The sequence below is a fragment of the Nerophis ophidion genome, linkage group LG25, assembly GCF_033978795.1.
Source record: "Nerophis ophidion isolate RoL-2023_Sa linkage group LG25, RoL_Noph_v1.0, whole genome shotgun sequence".
NCBI classification, from domain to species: Eukaryota; Metazoa; Chordata; class Actinopteri; order Syngnathiformes; family Syngnathidae; genus Nerophis; species Nerophis ophidion.
This window is the reverse complement of record NC_084635.1, coordinates 28,360,298-28,382,253: the sequence shown is the minus strand read 5'-3', so window position 1 is coordinate 28,382,253 and position 21,956 is coordinate 28,360,298. Positions and strand designations below refer to the sequence as shown.

The following is a 21,956-nucleotide window of genomic DNA, read 5'->3' as shown; positions in this document are numbered from 1 at the left end:
CCCAGAGAAGCTGGCGGCGTTTCTGGATGTTAGATGGATTAGATTAGATAGTACTTTATTTATTCCGTCAGGAGAGTTCGTTCAGGAAAATTTAAATTTTCAGCACAATCCCATTCAAGATCAGACAAACATTACAGGGAGACAGAACAGGATCGCTTACGGGTCTGCCGGCTTCCAGCGCCCCTTACAAAAAAGATGAGATACTGGTAAACAAGAGGGGGGAATGGGAGAAAAAAATAGAAGATTAAATTAAAATAAAAAAAGTCGGTCTTTGCCTGGGCCCTGGAGAGGAAGTGCAGACTGAGGCTAAGGGAAAAAAACAACTCATAGCCATAGTACACATCCCTTTTACATGTGTGTAAGAGGGAAACATCAAAGAACACAGAAGACATTAAATACATTAAAGCAGCAGATACAACCAGACACTTCTACATACAGCTATGAATAAAAAGTAAAAGAAACATATCCACTATGGTGGCCTTTGCGGTGTTCCACGCCATCGTCCGCTGGGGTGGAGGGAGGATGGCCAGAGACAGGAGCAGACCCAACAAAGCAACCAAGACAGCCGACTCCACTCTCGGCCAGTGTCCAGTTCGCATGGATGAGCGAGGCTACGTCCAAGGTGACTGAGGTGTCCGACACCTGCTCACCCAGCCAAGACACAGCGAAGCCTCTCCGTCCCAGCGCTCAGTGCTAGCTCCGCGGCCCTGTCCCCTCCTCCGCATCTCCTCCAGTCCCTCCAAACCGACCCCGGTGTGGCAGACACCCAGCAGCTGGTCTCCATGGCCAAAAGGCTCCCGGGAGGCAGATCCAGAAGTCCACAAAAAAAACACCACAGAGGTCATGAAAGGGCCACCCCTTGTCACACAGTCCCAAAGGGTCCTGGACCAAAAGGCAAAAAAATATAATAACACATGAAAACAAGAGGGAAACACAAAAGGATGACACAAGAGCACAGAGCTCCTGCATACAGCAGCCACTACAGCAGCGCCATCTTGGAAAAGTTGTTGATAAATGGCTTTCGGTTTGCATAGTAGAGCTTTAACTTGCACTTACAGATGTAGCGACAAACTGTATTTAGTGACAGTGGTTTTCTGAAGTTTTGCTGAGCCCATGTGGTGAGATCCTTTAGAGATTGATGTCGGTTTTTGATACAGTGCCGTCTGAAGGATCGAAGGTCACGTTCATTCAATGTTTGTTTGCGGCCATGCCGCTTACATGGAGTGATTTCTCCGGATTCTCTGAACCTTTTGATGATATTATGGACTGTAGATGTTGAAATCCCGAAATTTCTTGCAATTGCACTTTGAGAAACGTTGTTCTTAAACTGTTTGACTATTTGCTCACGCATTTGTGGACAAAGGTGTGTACCTCGCCCCCTCCTTTCTTGTGAAAGACTGCGCATTTTTTGGGAAGCTGTTTTTATACACACCCGGAAAAGGGTGGAGTGCCATCTCCAGGTTGGGGAGGAGACCCTGCCCCAAGTGGAGGAGTTCAAGTATCTAGGAGTCTTGTTCACGAGTGGGGGAAGAGTGGATCGTGAGATCGACAGGCGGATTGGTGCGGCGTCTTCAGTAATGCGGACGTTGTATCGATCCGTTGTGGTGAAGAAGGAGCTGAGCCGGAAGGCAAAGCTCTCAATTTACCGGTCGATCTACGTTCCCATCCTCACCTATGGTCATGAGCTTTGGGTCATGACCGAAAGGATAAGATCACGGGTACAAGCGGCCGAAATGAGTTTCCTCCGCCGTGTGGCGAGGCTCTCCCTTAGAGATAGGGTGAGAAGTTCTGCCATCCGGGAGGAACTCAAAGTAAAGCCGCTGCTCCTCCACATCGAGAGGAGCCAGATGAGGTGGTTCGGGCATCTGGTCAGGATGCCACCCGAACGCCTCCCTAGGGAGGTGTTTAGGGCACGTCCAACCGGTAGGAGGCCACGGGGAAGACCCAGGACACGTTGGGAAGACTGTCTCCCGGCTGGCCTGGGAACGCCTCGGGATCCCCCGGGAAGAGCTAGACGAAGTGGCTGGGGAAAGGGAAGTCTGGGCTTCCCTGCTTAGGCTGCTGCCCCCGCGACCCGACCTCGGATAAGCGGAAGAAGATGGATGGATGGATGGATGTTTTTATACACAATCATGGCACCCACCTGTTCTTAAGTAGCCTGCACACCTGTGGGATGTTCCAAAAGAAGTGTTTTATGAGCATTCCTCAACTTTATAAGTATTTATTGCCACCTTTCCCAACTTCTGTGTCAAGTGTTGCTGGTATCAAATTCTAAAGTAAATGATTATTTGCAAAAAAAAATTTGTATCAGTTTGAACATCAAATATGTTGTCTTTGTAGCATATTCAACTGAATATGGGTTGAAAATGATTCGTAAACAATTGTGTTCCTTTTATATTTACATCTAACACAATTTCCCAACTCATATGGAAACGGGGTTTGTATATTGTTAGGTAGGAAGGCACATTCCATTGTTTCATCCTGTGGCATGAATGATATTTTTAGATTTAAGTCCAAAACGGGTGAGAGCCCATGCATGACTATGGTGTCCGCTGATTTCTGTCCAAGGGAAACATAGTAGTGTTTTTTTCAGGCTATTGCGGCCTCATCTTATCTGCAACTATTTGCTTTCTTGTGTTTACAGCCTTTGAGTATGGCTTCTTGCTACAAATAAATGAAGAAGCAGCACTTGAAGCTGCACTGAATGACTACCTAACCACTCGCAGTTACCTGGCTGGTTTTAGCCCTTCTCAGGCTGACCAGAAAGCCTTTAAGCGTCTCTACAGACCCCCAGATCCACAACATGTCCACGCTCTGCGTTGGCACAGACATATAACAGCCCTGCAGCAGGACCTGAGCCCACAAAGCAGCAGTGAGTAGCCAGATAGACGTGAGCTGGCTTGTCTGCAAAACCAGCCAGGATGCGGAGGTCCTCCATGGAGGAGAAATCACTAGCATGAACTTAGGCACCACTTATTTCACTATTGTCTGTCGTCATGTGCATGCTTGCACCTTAAACCATAAATATTTAGAACAGTGGTTCTTAACCAGGGTTCGATCGAACGCTTGGGGCTCGGTGAGTCGGCCTCAGGGGTTCGGTGGAGGCTCCACTCAAGCCACACCCGACTTATCGTGTACATAAAAACTTCTCCCTATTGGCATATTAGGGATACGGCAACAGCAGAGCCCAAACTGATTTGCAGGTGTGTTATTTGTTACAATTCATGCACTGTGTTGGTTTTGTTCTTTGAACAAGGTGATGTTTATGCCCGGTTCATTTTGTGCACCAGTATAAGATCATACAACTTTGTCTTGAATTTGAAAAACATTTTATTTTTCACTAAAGAAGGGTTCGGTGGATGCGCATATGAAAATGGTGGGGTTCAGTACCTCTAACAAGGTTAAGAACCACTGATTTTGAATCATCCAAAATAAGAACAAATAGATAATAGTGACCTACTTATATAGGGTTACGTCACATGTGTTGTGATTTTGTTTACTTTCTTCGGTAAGCCTTTTTGTCTTGTGCTGTGTGCATGCTGTAATTCTGCCGCATGTTGTTGAATTTTCTGCATGGACATTTGGAGCTACAGTGTATTCATCTGAGCATGGTCTCAGCTATTCAGTCTTACTGTACATGGACATTGATTCTCTCATCAAATATAAAAGTGTTACATTTAACTTCACGAGTTAGGAAAACAAAATGCATTTTTTTATTGCATGGAAAAAATAGGAAGCAGTCTACCTGCTGAGCAGACTTACTGGGTGTCTGAAGACATTTTCTCATGTAGTTTTAGGTGATAAAAAATCAAAAAAGCACCATTTAAGTAATTTATTATCAAAATTTAGGATGTGTACTGTACACTTGTTCTGACTTTTCAGTAAGGAGCCTTTGGTTCTGTACAGACTCATACAGCTTTAAACCAGGCACGTGTGGTCAGGGAAGGCAGGTGAAGAAGACACTCACTTGTCATGAAATATTTAAAAGATAATAATCACTTGATATAATTACAATTAATAAAAAATAAATGAAAAAAACACTACATTTGCACATTTTACTTAGTGTGTAAGCAAACGTTAAAGGGGAACATTATCACAATTTCAAAAGGGTTAAAAACAATAAAAATCAGTTCCCAGTGGCTTGTTGTATTTTTTGAAGTTTTTTTTCAAAATTTTACCGGTCTCGGAATATCCCTAAATAAAGCTTTAAAGTGCCTTATTTTCGGCTCTCTGCGAAGACACTGGCAATTTCCCTGTGACGTCACACAGTGCTGCCAATGTAAACAAACAATGGAAATACCACAGCAAGATATAGTGACATTTGCTCGGATTCAAACTCTGATTTCAGCGACTTAAGCGATTCAACAGATTACGCATGTATTGAAACAGATGGTTGGAGTATGAAAATATTGAAGACGAAACAAGCTATTGAGCGAATAGCTATTGACGCTATTCATAGCCATAGCATGGCCGAATAGCTGCATTAGCAATGCCGGTAAAATGTGCGGACCAAACGATCAGGACTTTCGCATCTTTTGACACTGGAGCAACTTAAATCCGTCGATTGGTAAGTGTTTTTTTTCGCATTAAATGTGGGTGGAAGGAAACGTAATATAGTTGCAAAAGCATCTGCAAGTTATCCATACATCTCTGTTCCATTTCTGCTTTAGCACCGCCGGTAAATAGCATGTTAGCATCGATTAGCATAGCATGTTAGCATCGATTAGCTGACAGTCAAAATCAACAAAACTCACCTTTGTGATTTCGTTGACTATCGTTGCAAATGCATTTGCAGGTTATCCATACATCTCTGTGCCATGTCTGCTTTAGCACCGCCGGTAAATAGCATGTTAGCATCGATTAGCGTAGCATGTTTGCATCGATTAGCCTGCAGTCAAAATCAACAAAACTCACCTTTGTGATTTCGTTGACTATCGTTGCAAATGCATCTGCAGGTTATCCATACATCTCTGTGCTATGTCTGTCATCGCCGGTAAAATGTGGAATCACTTTGGTACATTCAATGGGGGTCTGGCGGCAGACACTTTCGCATCTTCGGGCCAGTGGTGCAACTTGAATCCCTCCCTGTTAGTGTTGTTACATCCTCCGACAACACACCGTCGAGGCATGATGTCTCCAAGGTTCCAAAAAATTGTTCAAAAAACGGAAAATAACAGAGCTGAGACCCGGTGTTTGTAATGTATTGAAAATGAAAATGGTGGGTGTGTTACCTCGGCGACGTCACATTCTGACGTCATCACCTCCAGCGCGATAAACAGAAAGGTGTTTAATTCGCCAAAATTCACCCATTTAGAGTTCGGAAATCGGTTAAAAAAATGGATGGTCTTTTTTCTGCACCATCAAGGTATATATTGACGCTTACATAGGTCTGGTGATAATGTTCCCCTTTAAGAGTGTGTGTGCATTGGGTTTAATCCTCGGTGCACTGGATGGATACAGCGCCAAAGCAGAAAAAACGACATACAGAGTATATAAAGGGAGTGTGCATTACCACCTCCATGAAAGGCAAGGTGTAATGACCAGCGGGAGTCATGGTAGTGCTAAGAAAACCGGGTGTGGGGGTATGTTTGTACTGTGACATACGTAAGAAATGGTTGTCCAAAGTTTTAAGCAGCAACCATATGCAGACCAGGGCTCACTTTTTTATGAGCTGAGATTCATTGTAGAAATGAAACACACCAACAAATGTAACCAAATGAAGCAAAAAGGCACAAGAAAAAAAGAAAAAGCTGAAATGTTGATGACACTTATATCTGATAACAGTAGGATTTGTCTTAAACTATATATATCGAGGGTTATAAGTGTTTTCAGAAATGATAAATATCGAAGTCGATGTAGCCTTCTGCTTTTGTCTTATCGAATTGTCTTTTTCCACAGTGTGCTGACATTTTTTTTAGCTACAAAATGGAATAATTAATACTGTACTCAAATAAGGAATTAACATACATTTTAATGTATAAAATAATCATGCCCACTTTTCAAACTTACTGTCGCACTTACCTGCACTTTCACTTTCTTAAAAAAAAACAAATAAACCTTGTCGATTATGATATAGTATATCATATTTGTATTTTATTTCTATTCAATAATTGTATTTATAGATTAAGTAGTTTTATGGTGTGTTAACTTTTTTTTTTGTAATACCAAAAATTAAAACTAACAACCTTATTACCAAAGTACTTATCAAACCTTGACGATGCCAGTTACACCCCTACGACTAAATCTAGAGTTTCCAACCAATCACATTTGAGGATTTTCTAGTTTTTGTATCCTGCATTTGCAGGAATATTTTTTTGTTTAAGTTTAATATGTAAGCTTTAAAAAATATATATACAATGTCTCATTGAGACCGAAATAAATCCTGAAAGGGCTAAAATTATGATTTTTTTTTTTTACTGTCTCCATTTATAACACTTTCTTGTGGTCTACATGACATGTAATAGCATTTCTTTGGTCAATATTTTGCATAGATTATCTTTTACAAACGTTTTTCAAGCTGCTTTCTGACCATCTCTTCAGGATGTTGTTTTGTGGGCGATCTATTTACATGGCTCCACTTCGACTGCGTCTTCTCCCCATCAGCCACGTTGTAGTTTTAGCGCTTCCATAGCGAGCCTACTGACAGATATAAGTTCGACCTTCACGCTACTTTGTTTAAGAAATGGCAACAGCCAGTCTGCCCCACAACAAGAAGATGGAGAAAAAAGATGGAGCTTATTGACTACAGCATGGACTACACACTGTATAGATAAGCCGTTAATGTCACAGGAAAGAGCAAATTCTAAACGGTTCGTTTAGAAGCAAAACTGTTTTATAAATATCTGTGCAATGCCTATCCGATTTGATTCCAAAATAAACACCAGCTGGTACCAAATAAGTAAGAAACGTTGGTTTTGCAAAATAGGGTCCCTTTTGAAGGTAGGAAATTTTTGAAATGATTAACCAAGCCCACACAACGTGTCCTGTTGAGAATTACAGGTGAATGTAATCATTTTCCTGTCATTCTTGACTTGTTACTGAAGACACACCCAAGGCACTATATAGATGCAACCAGGCTTTGCTCTAGACTTCAAAACAAAACTCTTACTACTACTCTAGACTCAGCATACATTCTGGCTGATTCTTTCTGTAATAGTCTTACTCGCTCAAAAGAGATGTCTGCAGAGGGTATCAACAAATTGTAGACTATTTGCACGTAAAAAAAAAAGAATAGGTCATCATCTGCCAGTTGTATTGTACTACAATGTTAGAATACGATAGGCACTTTGTTGTCATTGTATTTGCAACACAACAATACTTAAACAATGCCAAAGTATTAATTAATAAGGTTCATGCATTTTGAAGTGAGCTTTGCAAGCAGTAACAATGATGTCTGCTTACTTTAATGGGAATGCACATGTTATTGCATTCCCATCTGCTTCTGAAGTTTCATCGCTTTGCGCTGCTCTGCTGGTTAGACAATCTTAGCATGTTGAGCAATTGCCCCAAGAAAATATTTGTTTGGATGCAAAGAAAAGTTAATTTTTGTTTAGCATATCAAAAGGGCGGGGGATTGAGTTAATTATACACTGTTTTCATGCGATGCAGAAAATACAAGGACTCAATGCAGATGTCCAAAAATCTAATACAATAGAGCCCCTTTAAATTAAATAAGTAACCAACTAAAGCATACTTTTTAAATTAAGTACGACAAAGTGACTGGACTTTACAGGACCTTTCAGTGTTGTACTTTTGTTTATTTCAAATAATATCCATATCATTTTACACCTTTTATACATTCTTTTCCACTCTTGTACGTACAAGAGTTGACGTCACTCACTTGAATGATGTGTTGACCATTCAAATACATATTTTCCCTGTTTAATGATCTAACATTGATTTCAGGTAAAGGAAAGCGGGTCCAGCCTCAATGGTCTCCACCAGCTGGATCGGATGTTCCTCGACTTCACCTCTACAACAGCCTCACCAGAGCAAAGGTATGGAGGAAAAGAGGGTTTGTTTGCCAAAGGACAGTCATTTTTTGCTATCTTTCTCTGCGTGCATGTGTGTTAAAGTTAAAGTACCAATGATTGTCACACACACACTAGGTGTGGTGAAATTTGTCCTCTGCATTTGACCCATCCCCTTGATCACCCCCTGGGAGGTGAGGGGAGCAGTGGGCAGCAGCGGTGCCGCGCCCGGTAATCATTTATGGTGATTTAACCTCCGATTCCAACCCTTGATGCTGAGTGCCGAGCAGGGAGGCAATGGGTTCAATTTTTTTTATAGTCTTTTGTACGACTCGGCCGGGGTTTGAACTCCCAACCAACCGGTCCCAGGGCGGACACTCTAACCTCTTGGCCACCGAGGAGTAGTGTGTGTTTGGTAGTGGGACCGCACTAAATTATATCACTGCTAATTTGCAATTGGCAATGTCAAATGTAATTTATATAAACTATGGGGAAGGCAAAAGTACGGAGCCCCTAAAGGGACATGGGGATTTTTTTTTTTTAGACATGTACAAAAGTGAGCAAAAAAACATGATAAAAAATTACAACTGTTTAAAAGATACATTCTTTAAATCTGGTTAACCACACTTGATCATTTTGATGAATTGTGATTACTTCATTTAATTTGACTAATCGTAAATTACTTTGCTACCTAATTTAAAGGAACTTAAAAAATGACCCCGACACATTACATTTCATTGTCAGTGACATAAAGGAATGTTTTTAAAAATGTTTTACTTGAATAGGATTTATTTGCTTAAAACTTTTCTAGTAGTATATAGAGTTCTGCTGAAGTGTATTTTGAAGAAAGCACACCAGTCGGAGTGTCCTCACTTTTCTTTGTGCTGGCTTATATACAGTAGTGACCTGACAATTGGTTGTATAGAAGGTATACCAACTTCTGCAGTTTAGGTAAAAGAGCATGTGCGATCCAAAAAATGGGATTAATCATGATTAATGCAATTGAATTTTTGAACTTACATCTTCTGATATATTTCAGGAGCCATTTGTTCCCCAGAATGGGAAAAAGATCACGTGGTACAGCTGTGGGCCAACTGTGTATGATGCCTCCCACATGGGACATGCCAGGTAATCACTGTATAAAAAAAAGCATGCCAGCTGTTAACACCATTTTTATAATGCAATATGCTTGTAATTTTTTACCTTTTTTCCAGATCATACATCTCTTTTGATATTTTGCGGAGGATTCTCAGAGACTACTTCATGTATGATGTCTTCTACTGCATGAACATCACAGACATTGATGACAAAGTAAGTTGCTGTAGTTTTGTTTGATGTTGAAAATACAATATTCAATAAAGTAGAATAAAATAATTCAGTTACATACTTTATATCATAAGTGGGGATGTCAATCAATCAATCAATCAAAGTTTACTTATATAGCCCTTAATCACAAATGTCTCAAAGGGCTGCACAAGCCACAATAACATCCTCGGCTCAGATCTCTCATCAGGGCAAGCAAAAACTCAACCCAATGGGAAAAATGTGGGGTCTGCGGTCACCTGATAACCTCTCCCCGCAGACAGGGGGGGCAGAGCAGAAAAGAGAGGGACAGCAGATCAACTGGTCCAAAAAGGGGTCTGTTTAAAGGCTAGGGTATCCAAATGAGTTTTAAGATGGGACTTAAATGCTTCTACTGAGGTAGCATCTCTAACTGGTACCTATAGGGCATTCCTAGAAAACGCTCTAAAGCCCACAGACTTTTTTGGGGTTCTAGAAATCACTAATAAATCCGAGTTCTTTGAACGCAGATTTCTGGGCGGGACATATGGTACAATGCAATCAACAAGATGGAATGGATCTAGACCGTTTTGTGTTTTAGACATACAGTGGGGCAAAAAAGTATTTAGTCAGCCACCGATTGTGCAAGTTCTCCCACTTAAAATGATGACAGAGGTCTGTAATTTTCATCATAGGTACACTTCAACTGTGAGAGACAAAATGTGAAACAAAAATCCAGGAAATCACATTGTAGGAATTTAAAATAATTTATTTGTAAATTATGGTGGAAAATAAGTATTTGGTCACTTCAAACGAGGAATATCTCTGGCTCTCACAGACCTGTAACTTCTTATTTAAGAAGCTCTTCTGTCCTCCACTTGTTACCTGTATTAATGGCACTTGTTTGAACTCGTTATCTGTATAAAAGACACCTGTCCACAGCCTCAAACTGTCAGACTCCAAACTCCACTATGGCCAAGACCAAAGAGCTGTCGAAGGACACCAGGAAAAAAAATGTAGACCTGCACCAGACTAGGAAGAGTGAATCTACAATAGGCAAGCAGCTTGGTGTGAAAAAATCAACTGTGGGAACAATTATCCACTGATAATCTCCCTCGATCTGGGGCTCCATGCAAGATCTCATCCCGTGGGGTCAAAATGATCATGAGAACGGTGAGCAAAAATCCCAGAACCGCACAGCGGGACCTGGTGAATGGCCTGCAGAGAGCTGGGACAAAAGTAACAAAGGTTACCATCAGTAACACACTATGCCGACAGGGAATAAAATCCTGCAGTGCCAGACGTGTCCCCCCGCTTAAGCCAGTGCATTTTCAGGCCCATCTGAAGTTTGCCAGAGAGCACATGGATGATACAGCACAGGATTGGGAAAATGTCATGTGGTCAGATGAAAACAAAATATAACTTTTTGGTATAAACTCAACTCGTCTTGTTTGGAGGAAGAAGAATACTGAGTTGCATCCCAAAAACACCATACCTACTGTGAAGTATGAGGGTGGAAACATCATGCTTTGGGGCTGTTTTTAATTTTAAGTGGGAGAACTTGCACAATCGGTGGCTGACTAAATAATTTTTTGCCCCACTGTAAGTAGTAAAACTTTAAAGCCGCATCTTAAGTGCACAGGAAGCCAGTGCAGGTGGGCCAGTATCGGGGTAATATGATCAAACGTTCTTGTACTTGTCAAAAGTCGAGCAGCCAGATTTTGTACCAACTGTAATCTTTTAATGCTAGACATCGGGAGACCCGAAAATAATACTTTGCAGTAATCAAGACGAGACCTAACGAATGCATGAATATTTATCTCAGTCTCGATGGAGGGAAAAATGGGACATTTTAGCAATATTACGGAGATGGAAGAAGGCTGTTTTAGTAACACTCTTAATGTGTGACTCAAATGAGAGTTGGGTCGAAGATAGTACTGAGATTCCTTACTGAGTCGCTTTGTGTAATTGTGTTCTTAAATTGTTTTCTTGTCAAATGGTTGCCAGTGTCTTGCTGGACCAATAATCAGCATTTCCGTTTTCGTTGCGTTAAGATGCAAGAAAGTACTGGACGTCCATTGTTTAATTTAATCTAGACATGCCTCCAGATGACTACAATCTGGGCTGGAGGTCAGCTTTAGGGGGATGTAAAGTTGAGTGTCATCAGCATAACCGTGAGAACTGTCACCTAGCGGCAGCATGTAGATACTGAAGAGTACAGGGCCAAGAACCGAACCCTGTGGAACTCCGCACATTACCTTAACATACATTGAGGTCACATTGTTATGGGAGACTTACTTTATCTTGTCAGTGAGATAGGAGTTAAACCAAGAAAAGGCTAAGTCTGACATACCAATACGTGTTTTGATAGTTTCAAAAAGAATGGTATGAACAACAGTAGGGCTGGGCGATATATCGATATACACGATATATCGCAGGTTTGTCTCTGTGCGATATAGAAAATGACTATATCGTAATATTAGAGTATACGTTCTCACGCAGTTACTTTTAGCTGCAGGCATTACACTACAAGCTCTTCTCGCTCTTTCCTGTCTCTCCTTCTCACAGACAAGCAGGCGCACAAACTTACACACAGGTAGCAGAGAGGTAATGTTAGCTATGATGCTAACGTAGCCGTACGAGTGGTGATACGAGAGAAAGAAGGTGCGGATCTAGTAACAAATGAAGGAAGACTTAATTCCCAATTAAAAACAGCAGGGGGTACATCGCCTGGCGGTGGTTCGGCTTCAAGTGGGAATATGTCGAACAGACAACCATAATTTGTCAAGTGATGGGCAAAAGCGTTGCTGTAAAAAGTAGCATTACTGCTAATATGTAGCATCATTTGAAAAGTCACTCGCTAGAGAATGAAGAGAATTTCATAACGTCTGTAGTAACCTACCACATAGTGAAGGACGAATACTATTTGATGTCCTATTATGGAGCTCATTTTTATTTGACACTTAAAATGTCTCTGACAAGCTTGCATTTTCTGTTTTGGAAATTACATGAATGTTTGCGCCATTGCTTAATAACTTTATTAAATACACTTTTGGTCAATTGACTTAGTTGTGATTTCCCTCTCTGCATGAAAGTTTAAAAGTAACATTAATGCAGTATGAAGAAGAACGTTTTAATGTCGATACATAGAATCATCATACTGCTGTGATTATATGCATCAAGTGTACATTCAAGGCCAAAGCAAAATATCGTAATATATATCGTATATTGCGATATGGCCTAAAAATATCGAGATATTAAAAAAAGGCCATATCGCCCAGCCCTAAACAACGGTATCGACAGCATCCCTAAGATCAAGTAACGGTAGCATGGATAACGTATCAGCATCCATTGTTGGCAGTAGATCATTAGTCATTTTTGTGAGGGTTGTCTCCAGAGAGTGATTTGTCCTAAAAGGGTTCACAGAGATTGTTAAACACTAAGCGTTCATTTAGCTGCTGTGCAACAATTTCTTTGAGGATTTTCGAAATAAAGGGAAGGTGAGACACCGGACTATAGTTTAAGTTGAGGTTAGGTCTTTTGAGCAGAGGATGAGTAACCGCCTTTTTGAATGCTAAGGGAACAGTGCCAGAGGAAAGTGATACATTTATAATATTTAGCACGGATGGTCCTAATATTACAAACCGCTTCTTGATAAGGAAGTTGGTCAAGTAAACATGTAGTTTGTTTTGTTACATTTACAAGTTGCAGGAGTTCCTCTACTTCTTCAAAAAGAGAGGGATTATTTTGGAGGGCAATATCCGTTCGTATCTGCATTGTGTTCTATAATCTTTAATCTTTTTTTCTAAGGAGTTCAATTTCCTTATTAAAGAAATTCATAGTCATCAGCTGAGTGGGTGGAGCTACTGGGGGGAATCCCTTGTAGGGTTAGCGATTCTACTGTACTGAACATATATTTAGGATAGTTTTTATTGAGGCAGATGAGGTTGGAGTTGTAATTAGTTTAATACCTTATAAACACACGCTTACCTTAACTAAAACTATCACTCGATTCTTGATGTTAAACCTAAAGTTTAGTCACACACCATTTGCGTTCCAGATATTTACATGATAGTTTAAGAGCCCTGGTTTCTTCTGTAAACCAGGGGGTATGCCTACTTGGGGCCCTTTTTAGCTTTAGCGGTGCTATACTGTCAATGGCGTTGAGCAGGGCATCGTCAAAGTTGTTAGTGAGGTTATCGATAGACCCCACATAATGTGGGAACGGTGCCATTTACCAAAGGCAAGCAAGAGTCGTAATTGTGACAGCATTAATGTTGCAGCTGCTAAAGCATTGTTTATTAGTATCTTGTTGACAATAAGTCAGAACTTTTAAATTTTATAAGGTAATCATCGTCCATTACTTTAGTGTATGGGAATACCATAACTTTGGAGGTGGTGACACCCCGGACAAGGACTAGGTCTATTGTATTACCGTTGCGAAGCATGTGTTCAATTATTATTTGCGTAAGAGCCACAGTTATCAATTATACTCTGCAACACCACACACGGAGGGTCTGACGGGGTGTTCATATTGACATTAATATCCCTCATCATAATTATATTATCTGCGTGCATCACTAAATTAGCGACAAATTCTGAAAATTCACTGATAGTCTGAATAGGTCCCAGAGGGGGCGATGGATAACAGCCAGAGGTAGACACATCTCATAGTAAGCACACCAAATGATTTATATTTATTACTTAGGGTGGTTAAGGTTTTCATTGGAAAATGTGATGTGCTGATCGACCAGTTAAGGGTTTGAAAAAGTACGTGATTGCCTTTGCAGATTCCCTTTTTAGTGCCAATCCCAGCTGGCTAAAACTAGACGTTGTTTTGCTCAAAAAATTGCATGTAATAAGAAATAAAGAACTAGTTTAAAATATTGTGCTGATATTGTTACACTTTCAGTAGTATTCACCATAATGAAATTGTGAAATTTAGAGTGATTCCGTCGGTATTGGTATCGGCCGATCCCACTCATGGATGATTGGTGACGCGGTTGCGGATGATATGATTGCCTATCCGCGCATCTCTAATTGGTATCTAATTCAGCAGCATAAATCCCTGAATGGAACATCAGGGATCAATCACAGGTAGTGGGGTGTAGTCATAATTACTCCCAGCTTCACATTACGATTTTTTTTTTCTGCATTAAAATGTCAGATCCGCAAGATTAATGTTGTCACTACTTATATTAAAAACATGACACGAGCTGTAGAAAGTCAGGTTGTTGAATAAATGTTGTTGAATACATCACTGCACACTAGTGAAGTCTGTATGATCCGAATAATGTTTTGCATTTTGTTGAGTATAAATCATTAAACTGGCATGTTTCCTGATCAGAGGGTATACACCTGAGATGAGATTGCGTCTAGCTGTGGCTTCTTTCTGATTGCACAATCCTACATAAACTGGGCTAGCTGATGTGTGCCTGTATAATTTATTGGAAATAAATCAAATATTAATAAGGAAAACCTGAAAAATGATTTATCATTTTTCAAGTCATGGAAGACACTGAAAATGGGTTAAAAGGTCCTGGAAATGTTCATTGTAAAATATTTTATCCTCTCGCTGCCATTTGAGCTAATGCAAACTGGTTAAAGGGTATGTGCATTTATGTCCATTGTCACTTTTTGGGCATCATAAGGCACATCGCCTCTTATCTAGCCGTTGCAGAGCCCCATGTGACGCTCCTAGCCAATACAAATGTGTATTTCTGCACAGAGGAGTTCTGCAAACCAAAGCATCCACTTGACACTTGATTTAGCGACTTTTCAAACTTTGTCAAGGACGCAAACGCAAAAGCAGGAAAAGTCTTGCTAGTATTGATCGTGGGTGAAAGGTTTTCCTCGTTCAAAGACACAGGCTTCTCTCTCTTCTATTGATTCACAGGCAAAGTAGTGTTATAGGAAGTTTGTTGTTTATGGAGTTGGCTGTGTGCAGTGGGATGTAACATACACTATATTGCCAAAAGATTTAGGCCACCTGCCTTGACTCGCATATAAATGGTAAATGGGTTATACTTCTATAGCGCTTTTCCACCTTCAAAGCACTTTGACACTATTTCCACATTCACCCATTCACACACACATTCACACACTGATGGCGGGAAGTGCCATGCAAGGCTATAACCATGACCCATCAGGAGCAAGGGTGAAGTGTCTTGCTCAAGGACACAACAGACGTGACGAGGTTGGTAGAAGGTGGGGATTGAACCAGGAACCCTCAGGTTGCTGGCAAAGCTACTCTCCCAAATGTGCCCCGCCATCCCCAAATGCACTTGAAGTGCCATCCCATTGCTAACCCGTAGGGTTCAATATGATGTGGGTCCAACTTTTGCAGCTATTACAGCTTCAACTCTTCTGGGAAGGCTGTCCACAAAGTTGCAGAATGTGTTTATAGGAATCTTCAGCCATTCTTCCAAAAGCGCATTGGTGAGGTCACACACTGATGTTGGTCTCCTTTCTGATTCATCCCAAAGGTGTTGTATCTGGTTCAGGTCAGGACTCTGTGCAGGCCAGTCAAATTCATCCACACCAGACTCTGTCATCCATGTCTGTGGACCTTGCTTTGTCATGTTGGAAGAGGAAGGGGCCCGCTCCAAACTGTTCCCACAAGGTTGGGAGCATGGAATTGTCCAAAATGTTTTGGTATCCTGGAGCATTCAAAGCTCCTTCCACTGGAACAAGGAGCCAAGCCCAACTCTTGGAAAAACAACCCCACACCCTTAATTATTCCTCCACCAAATTTCACACTTGGCACAATGCAGTCCGAAATGTACCGTTCTCTTGGCAACCTTTTAAACCCAGACTGGTCCATCAGATTGCCAGATGGAAAAGCATGATTCGTCACTCCAGAGAAGGCATCACCACTTCTCTAGAGTCCAGTGGTGACATGCTTTACATCACTGCATCCCACACTTTGCATTGGACTTGGTGATGTTGGGCTTAGATGCAGCTGTTCGCCCATGGAAACCCATTCCATGAAGCTCTCTGCGTACTGTACGTGGGCTAATTGGAATAGCACATGAAGTTTGGAGCTCTATAGTAAATGACTCTGCAGAAAGTCTTTGCACTCTGCGCTTCAGCCTCCGCTGACCCCTTTCTGTCAGTTTACGTGACCTACCGCTTTGTGGCTGAGTTGCTGTTGTTCCCAAACTCTTCCATTTTCTTCTAATAAAGCCGACAGTTGACTTTAGGAGCGAGGACAGTTTTAGACTGGATTTGTTGCATAAGTGGCCTTCTATGACAGTTCCACGCTGGAAATCACTGAGCTCCTGAAAGCGGCTCATTCTTTCACAAATGTTTTTAGAAACAGTCTCCATGCCTCAGTGCTTGATTTTATACACCTGTGGCCGGGGCAAGGGATTAGTACACCTGATTCTGATCATTTGGATGGGTGGCCAAATACCTTTTGGCAATATAGTGTATATCTTCTAGGTAATTATAGTAAACAGGTATTCTTGTTTCACACTCAATATTTTACACTTGTTTTATTGTCTGACGATTGAAACAAGAGATAAGTGAATTTATACAACTTTCGGAATTCTGTTTTAAATACTGTGTGTTCCACACAAAACTAAACAGATTAATGAATTTGTGTTTTGTAGGTCTAAACTTGTTAACTTCCTGTGGAAATCATCAACAGAGTGAGATGCTCACAGAGACCACAGGGAAGAGGGACACCTTAAAAATGAAAAAAATGGGACGCAACATTTTTTTAACTATTTAATGTTTATTTGAACTGCTGGAATTTCCTTTTTCTAGTTTTTCCCAGCATAAATACATATACTTTAACATGGCTAAATTTAGAATTACAGCAACCATCAGTAAATTCAATGAAAAAGTTGTTTAAGAGTGTATCAAGAACGTCTCCCACAGCCATGAACGAGTGACTACAGGAGCTGCTTCACCAGGATTATGCTGTAAACTTAGTTGTATTTTCAATATTCTATGATACAATATTCAATATTTATTTTTAATCTACAAATGATAACCGTAAACTGGAGATCAGACTTGTATCTGTCGTGGCTAATAATGCCCAGGAAAATTTCGACTAAAGTGCGGGAACCCTTATTAGACCCCGGGGCTAAATTCGTGGAATGCATTAACTGGATATATGTGCATAATGTTTTGTTAAGGAAGCAGTAAAGATACTAACAAATTCATTTTTTTGTACCAGATTATTAAAAGGGCACGTCAGAATTATCTTTTGGACCAGTACAAGGAAAAGCAGCCGCAACCTGCCCAAATACTGCAGGATGTGCTGATCGCCCGAGTGGTAAGACCTTACAGTGTTTAAAATAAAAATTCAAGTCATTGCATAATTGTGGTGGTTTGAAAATAGGTAGAGTTGGTGGTATTAATAAAATCTAATTATTTTATCTGTTCACTGTTTATTCCTGACAGCCATTTCAGGCCCGTTTGCTCTCAACTACTGATCCAGATAAGAAGCAAATGTTACAAAGGCTTGATGCTGCCATCACTGCCGCTCTGCAGCCCCTGCAGGCGGCGATGGAGAACAAAGCAGCAGAGGAAGTGGTGGAACCTCTGGCTCAAGTGAGACTTTTATTAGCTTTATGTATACACATTGAGAATAAACATCATTCTTATTTACCTTACTGTTTATTTGCCAGACTGTATTGTATATTTGGTAATATTTAGGTAGCATCTGTCAATTCTGATATAGTTTGTCTTTTTAGTAAGTTTATATACAAACCCCGTTTCCATATCAGTTGGGAAATTGTGTTAGATGTAAATATAAACGGAATGCAATGATTTGCAAATCATTTTCAACCCATATTCAGTTGAATATGCTACAAAGCCAACATGTTAGATGTTCAGACTGATAAACTTTTTTTTTTTTTTGCAAATAATCATTAACTTTAGAATTTGATGCCAGCAACATGTGACAAAGAAGTTGGGAAAGGTGGCAATAAATACTGATAAAGTTGAGGAATGCTCATCAAACACTCTTTTGGAACATCCCACAGGTGTGCAGGCTAATTGGGAACAGGTGGTTGCCTAATTGGGTATAAAAACAGCTTCCCAAAAAATGCTCAGTCTTTCATAAGAAAGGATGGGGCGAGGTACACTCCTTTGTCCACAACTGCGTGAGCAAATGGTCAAACAGTTTAAGAACAATGTTTCTCAACGTGCAATTGCAAGAAATTTAAAAATTTCAACATCTACGGTCCATAATATCATCAAAAGGTTCAGAGAATCTGGAGAAATCACTCCACATAAGCGGCATAGCAGGAAACCAACATTGAATGACCATGACCTTCAATCCCTCAGAAACACAGTATCAAAAACCGACATCAATCTCTAAAGGATATCACCACATGGGCTCAGGAACACTTCAGAAAACCACTGTCACTAAATATGGTTTGTCGCTACATCTGTAAGTGCAAGTTAAAGCTCTACTATGCAAAGCAAAAGCCATTTATCAACAACATCCAGAAACGCAACCGGCTTCTCTGGGCCCGAGATCATCTAAGATGGACTGATGCAAAGTGGAAAAGTGTTCTGTGGTCTGACGGGTCCACATTTCAAATTGTTTTTGGAAATATTTGACATTGTGTCATCCAGACCAAAGGGGAAGCGAATCATCCAGACTGTTATCGACGCAAAGTTCAAAAGCCAGCATCTGTGATGGTATGGGGGTGCTTTAGTGTCCAGGGCATGGGGAACTTACACGTCTGTGAAGGCACCATTAATGCTGAAAGGTACATACAGGTTTTGGAACAACATATGCTGCCATCTAAGCGCCGTGTTTTTCATGGACGCCCCTGCTTATTTCAGCAAGACAATGCCAAGCCACATTCAGCACATGTTAAAACAGCGTGGCTTCGTAAAATAAGAGTGCGGGTACTTTCCTGGCCCGCCTGCAGTGCAGACCTGTCTCCCATCAAAAATGTGTGGCGCATTATGAAGCGTAAAAAAAAGGACAGTGGAGACCCTGGACTGTTGAAAGAGTGAAGCTCTACATAAAACAAGAATGAGAACGAATTCCACTTTCAAAGCTTCAACAATTAGTTTCCTCAGTTCCCAAACGTTTATTGAGTGTTGTTAAAAGAAAAGGTGATTTAATACAGTGGTGAACATGCCCTTTCCCACCTACTTTGGCACATGATGCAGCCATGAAATTCTAAGTTAATTATTATTTGCAAAAAAAAAATAAAGTTTGAGTTTGATCATCAAATATCTTGTCATTGCAGTGCATTCAATTGAATATGGGTTGAAAAGGATTTGCAAATAATTGTATTCCATTTATTTACATCAAACACAATTTCCCAATTCATATGGAAATGGGATTTGTATTTGGTATGAAATAATGACTACATGGAGCTCTTTATAATAGTTCTAATGAACTTGTTTTTCCTGTAGACACTCCTGGATACTTCCAAGGACTTGCTGTCTGACTGGCTGGACAGCCAGTTTGGAAGTGAAGTGAAAGACAATTCGATCTTCTCAATTCTGCCTACATTTTGGGAGGGAGAGTACCACAAGGATATGAAGGCCTTGAATGTAAGTAGCAATGGTGTTTTTTTGTACTGTTTACACTGCTCGTAGTATGTGATCTTTATCAGTCTACTGTACAAACGTACCGTATTTTTCAGACTATAAGTCACAGTTTTTTTTCATAGTTTGGGGCAACAAATATTCCGGAGCGACTTATGTGTGAAATTAACACAATACCGTAAAATATCAAATATTATTTATTAGGGGTGTGGGAAAAAATCGATTCCAATACGAATCGAATCAAATACGTTTAGCGATTCAGAATCGATTCTCAATTTTAAAAAATCCCCCCAAATTTTTATTTTTTATTTTTTTTTAATCAATCCAACAAACCACTACACAGCAATACCATAACAATTTAATCCAATTCCAAAACCAAACCTGACCCAGCAACACTCAGAACTGCAATAAACAGAGCAATTCAGAGGAGACACAAACACTACACGGAACAAACCAAAAGTAGTGAAACACAAATGAATATTATCAACAGTATCAACATTAGTTATAATTTCAGCATTGCAGTGATTAAAAATCCCTCATTTACATTATCATTAGACATTTATAAACATGAAAAAAAGAACAATAGTGTCACAGTGGCTTACACTTTAATCGCATCTCATAAGCTTGACAACACACAGTGTTCAATGTTTTCAAAAAGATAAAATAAGTCGCATTTTTGGTTCTTTTTAATAGTTAAAACAAATTTACATTTTTGCAATCAGTTGATATAACATTGTCCTTTATAATTATAAAAGCTTTTTTTTTTTGTAATTCTACTACTCTCATTGCATGTTAGCAGACTGGGGTAGATCCTGCTGAAATCCTATGTATTGAATGAATACAAAATCGTTTTGAATCGGAAAAATATCGTTTTTGAATCGAGCATCGCGTTTAATCAATATATAATCGAATCGCGACCCCAAGAATCGATATTGAATAGACTCGTGGGACACCCAAAGATTCGCAGGCCTATTATTTATCTAATTTCGCGGAAAAGATGAAGAAAATGTCAGCAATCGTCACACACACATCAACCAATAAGAATTCGGTTGGGGGAGGGTCAGGGCATTGTGGGTCATGGAATGCTAACTGCTATATGCTACTGCCGTAGCTATTAAAATGGATCATTTCATCGTTGGCGGTAACTTATAAAAACTGAGAAGGGGTGAACAAAAATGGCACCGAAAAGGAAATCATGTACTGCAGATTACAAGCAGGACGTGGTGAAATATGCAGCAGAAAACGACAAGAGGAAGGGGCGCATACCTTTTTGGTGTTGGCAGAGTTGTTTAGAAGCGACATCGAGGAAGAAGATTTCATGGGATTTATCGATTAGGAGTGATGGATTGTTTGGTAAATGTATAGCATGTTATAGTTACTTGAATGTCTTACCATAATATGTTACGTTAACATACCAGGCACCTTCTCAGTTGGTTATTTATGAGTTATATAACGTATACTTATTCGGCCGGTGCGACGTATACTCTGGAGCGACTTATAATAACAAAAATACTGTACACAGGCACCATTGTGGCCTAGACGTCACTTGCATGCGCAGTTTGGTGAAGTAAAAAAAAGGAAGTTGACCGGTTTATGTAAATGAACAAGAAAGTTGCATTACCTTGCAAAATAACTTTAAAGTGAGTGACTTAAGTAAAATTAAAAAAATGTTTATGTGCTCGAGTTCTATTCCTAACTTTAAGTGGAATAGACTGTGACATTTGCGTTGGCTTTATTTTTCAACTCACTTACGTAACACGTATGCAAATACGCAACTGCGTACACTGTCTTATAACAATTGCTAGTTTCTTTGTAATCAAAGCATATAATATGTATATATCTTCATATATTACATATACTGTAGTACTAGCGCATCACTGACGAGTGATAAGTCGTAAATTCAGCCTCCGAAAAAATGATGACTTATCCACTTCAGTTGGTGAGCAGCGTCTTTTCCTGCGAACACAATTGATGTAGCTTGCCGAAAGGTGACGTAAAAATTGCATTCAGGTTGGATTTCTGTTTAGACTGCAGTCATATTTGGAAAAAATCAGATTTGGACTACCTCCTGATGTGGCCCAAATCTAATGTGAAAAGATCAGATTCAAATCCCTTTATAGCGTTTGGACTGGCAAAATAATATCATTATATCCGTCACTTAAGGGCAAAAAACTAATC

General features: G+C 40.1%; 1 protein-coding gene across 2 annotated transcripts in view; it reads left to right on the top strand.

Moving 5' to 3' along the window:
* cars1 (cysteinyl-tRNA synthetase 1) overlaps positions 1-21,956 on the top strand; it is a 57,488-nt gene that overhangs the window by 7,624 nt on the left and 27,908 nt on the right. Inside the window, exons 2-8 of one of the 2 annotated variants that reach the window (XM_061887732.1) lie at positions 2,645-2,872; positions 7,906-7,997; positions 9,010-9,098; positions 9,185-9,281; positions 17,437-17,535; positions 17,664-17,813; positions 19,644-19,784. In XM_061887732.1, coding sequence (XP_061743716.1) covers positions 2,645-2,872; positions 7,906-7,997; positions 9,010-9,098; positions 9,185-9,281; positions 17,437-17,535; positions 17,664-17,813; positions 19,644-19,784 — 896 coding nt within the window. The remainder of the gene's footprint in view (positions 1-2,644; positions 2,873-7,905; positions 7,998-9,009; positions 9,099-9,184; positions 9,282-17,436; positions 17,536-17,663; positions 17,814-19,643; positions 19,785-21,956) is intronic. The other variant, XM_061887734.1, reaches the window with a different exon arrangement.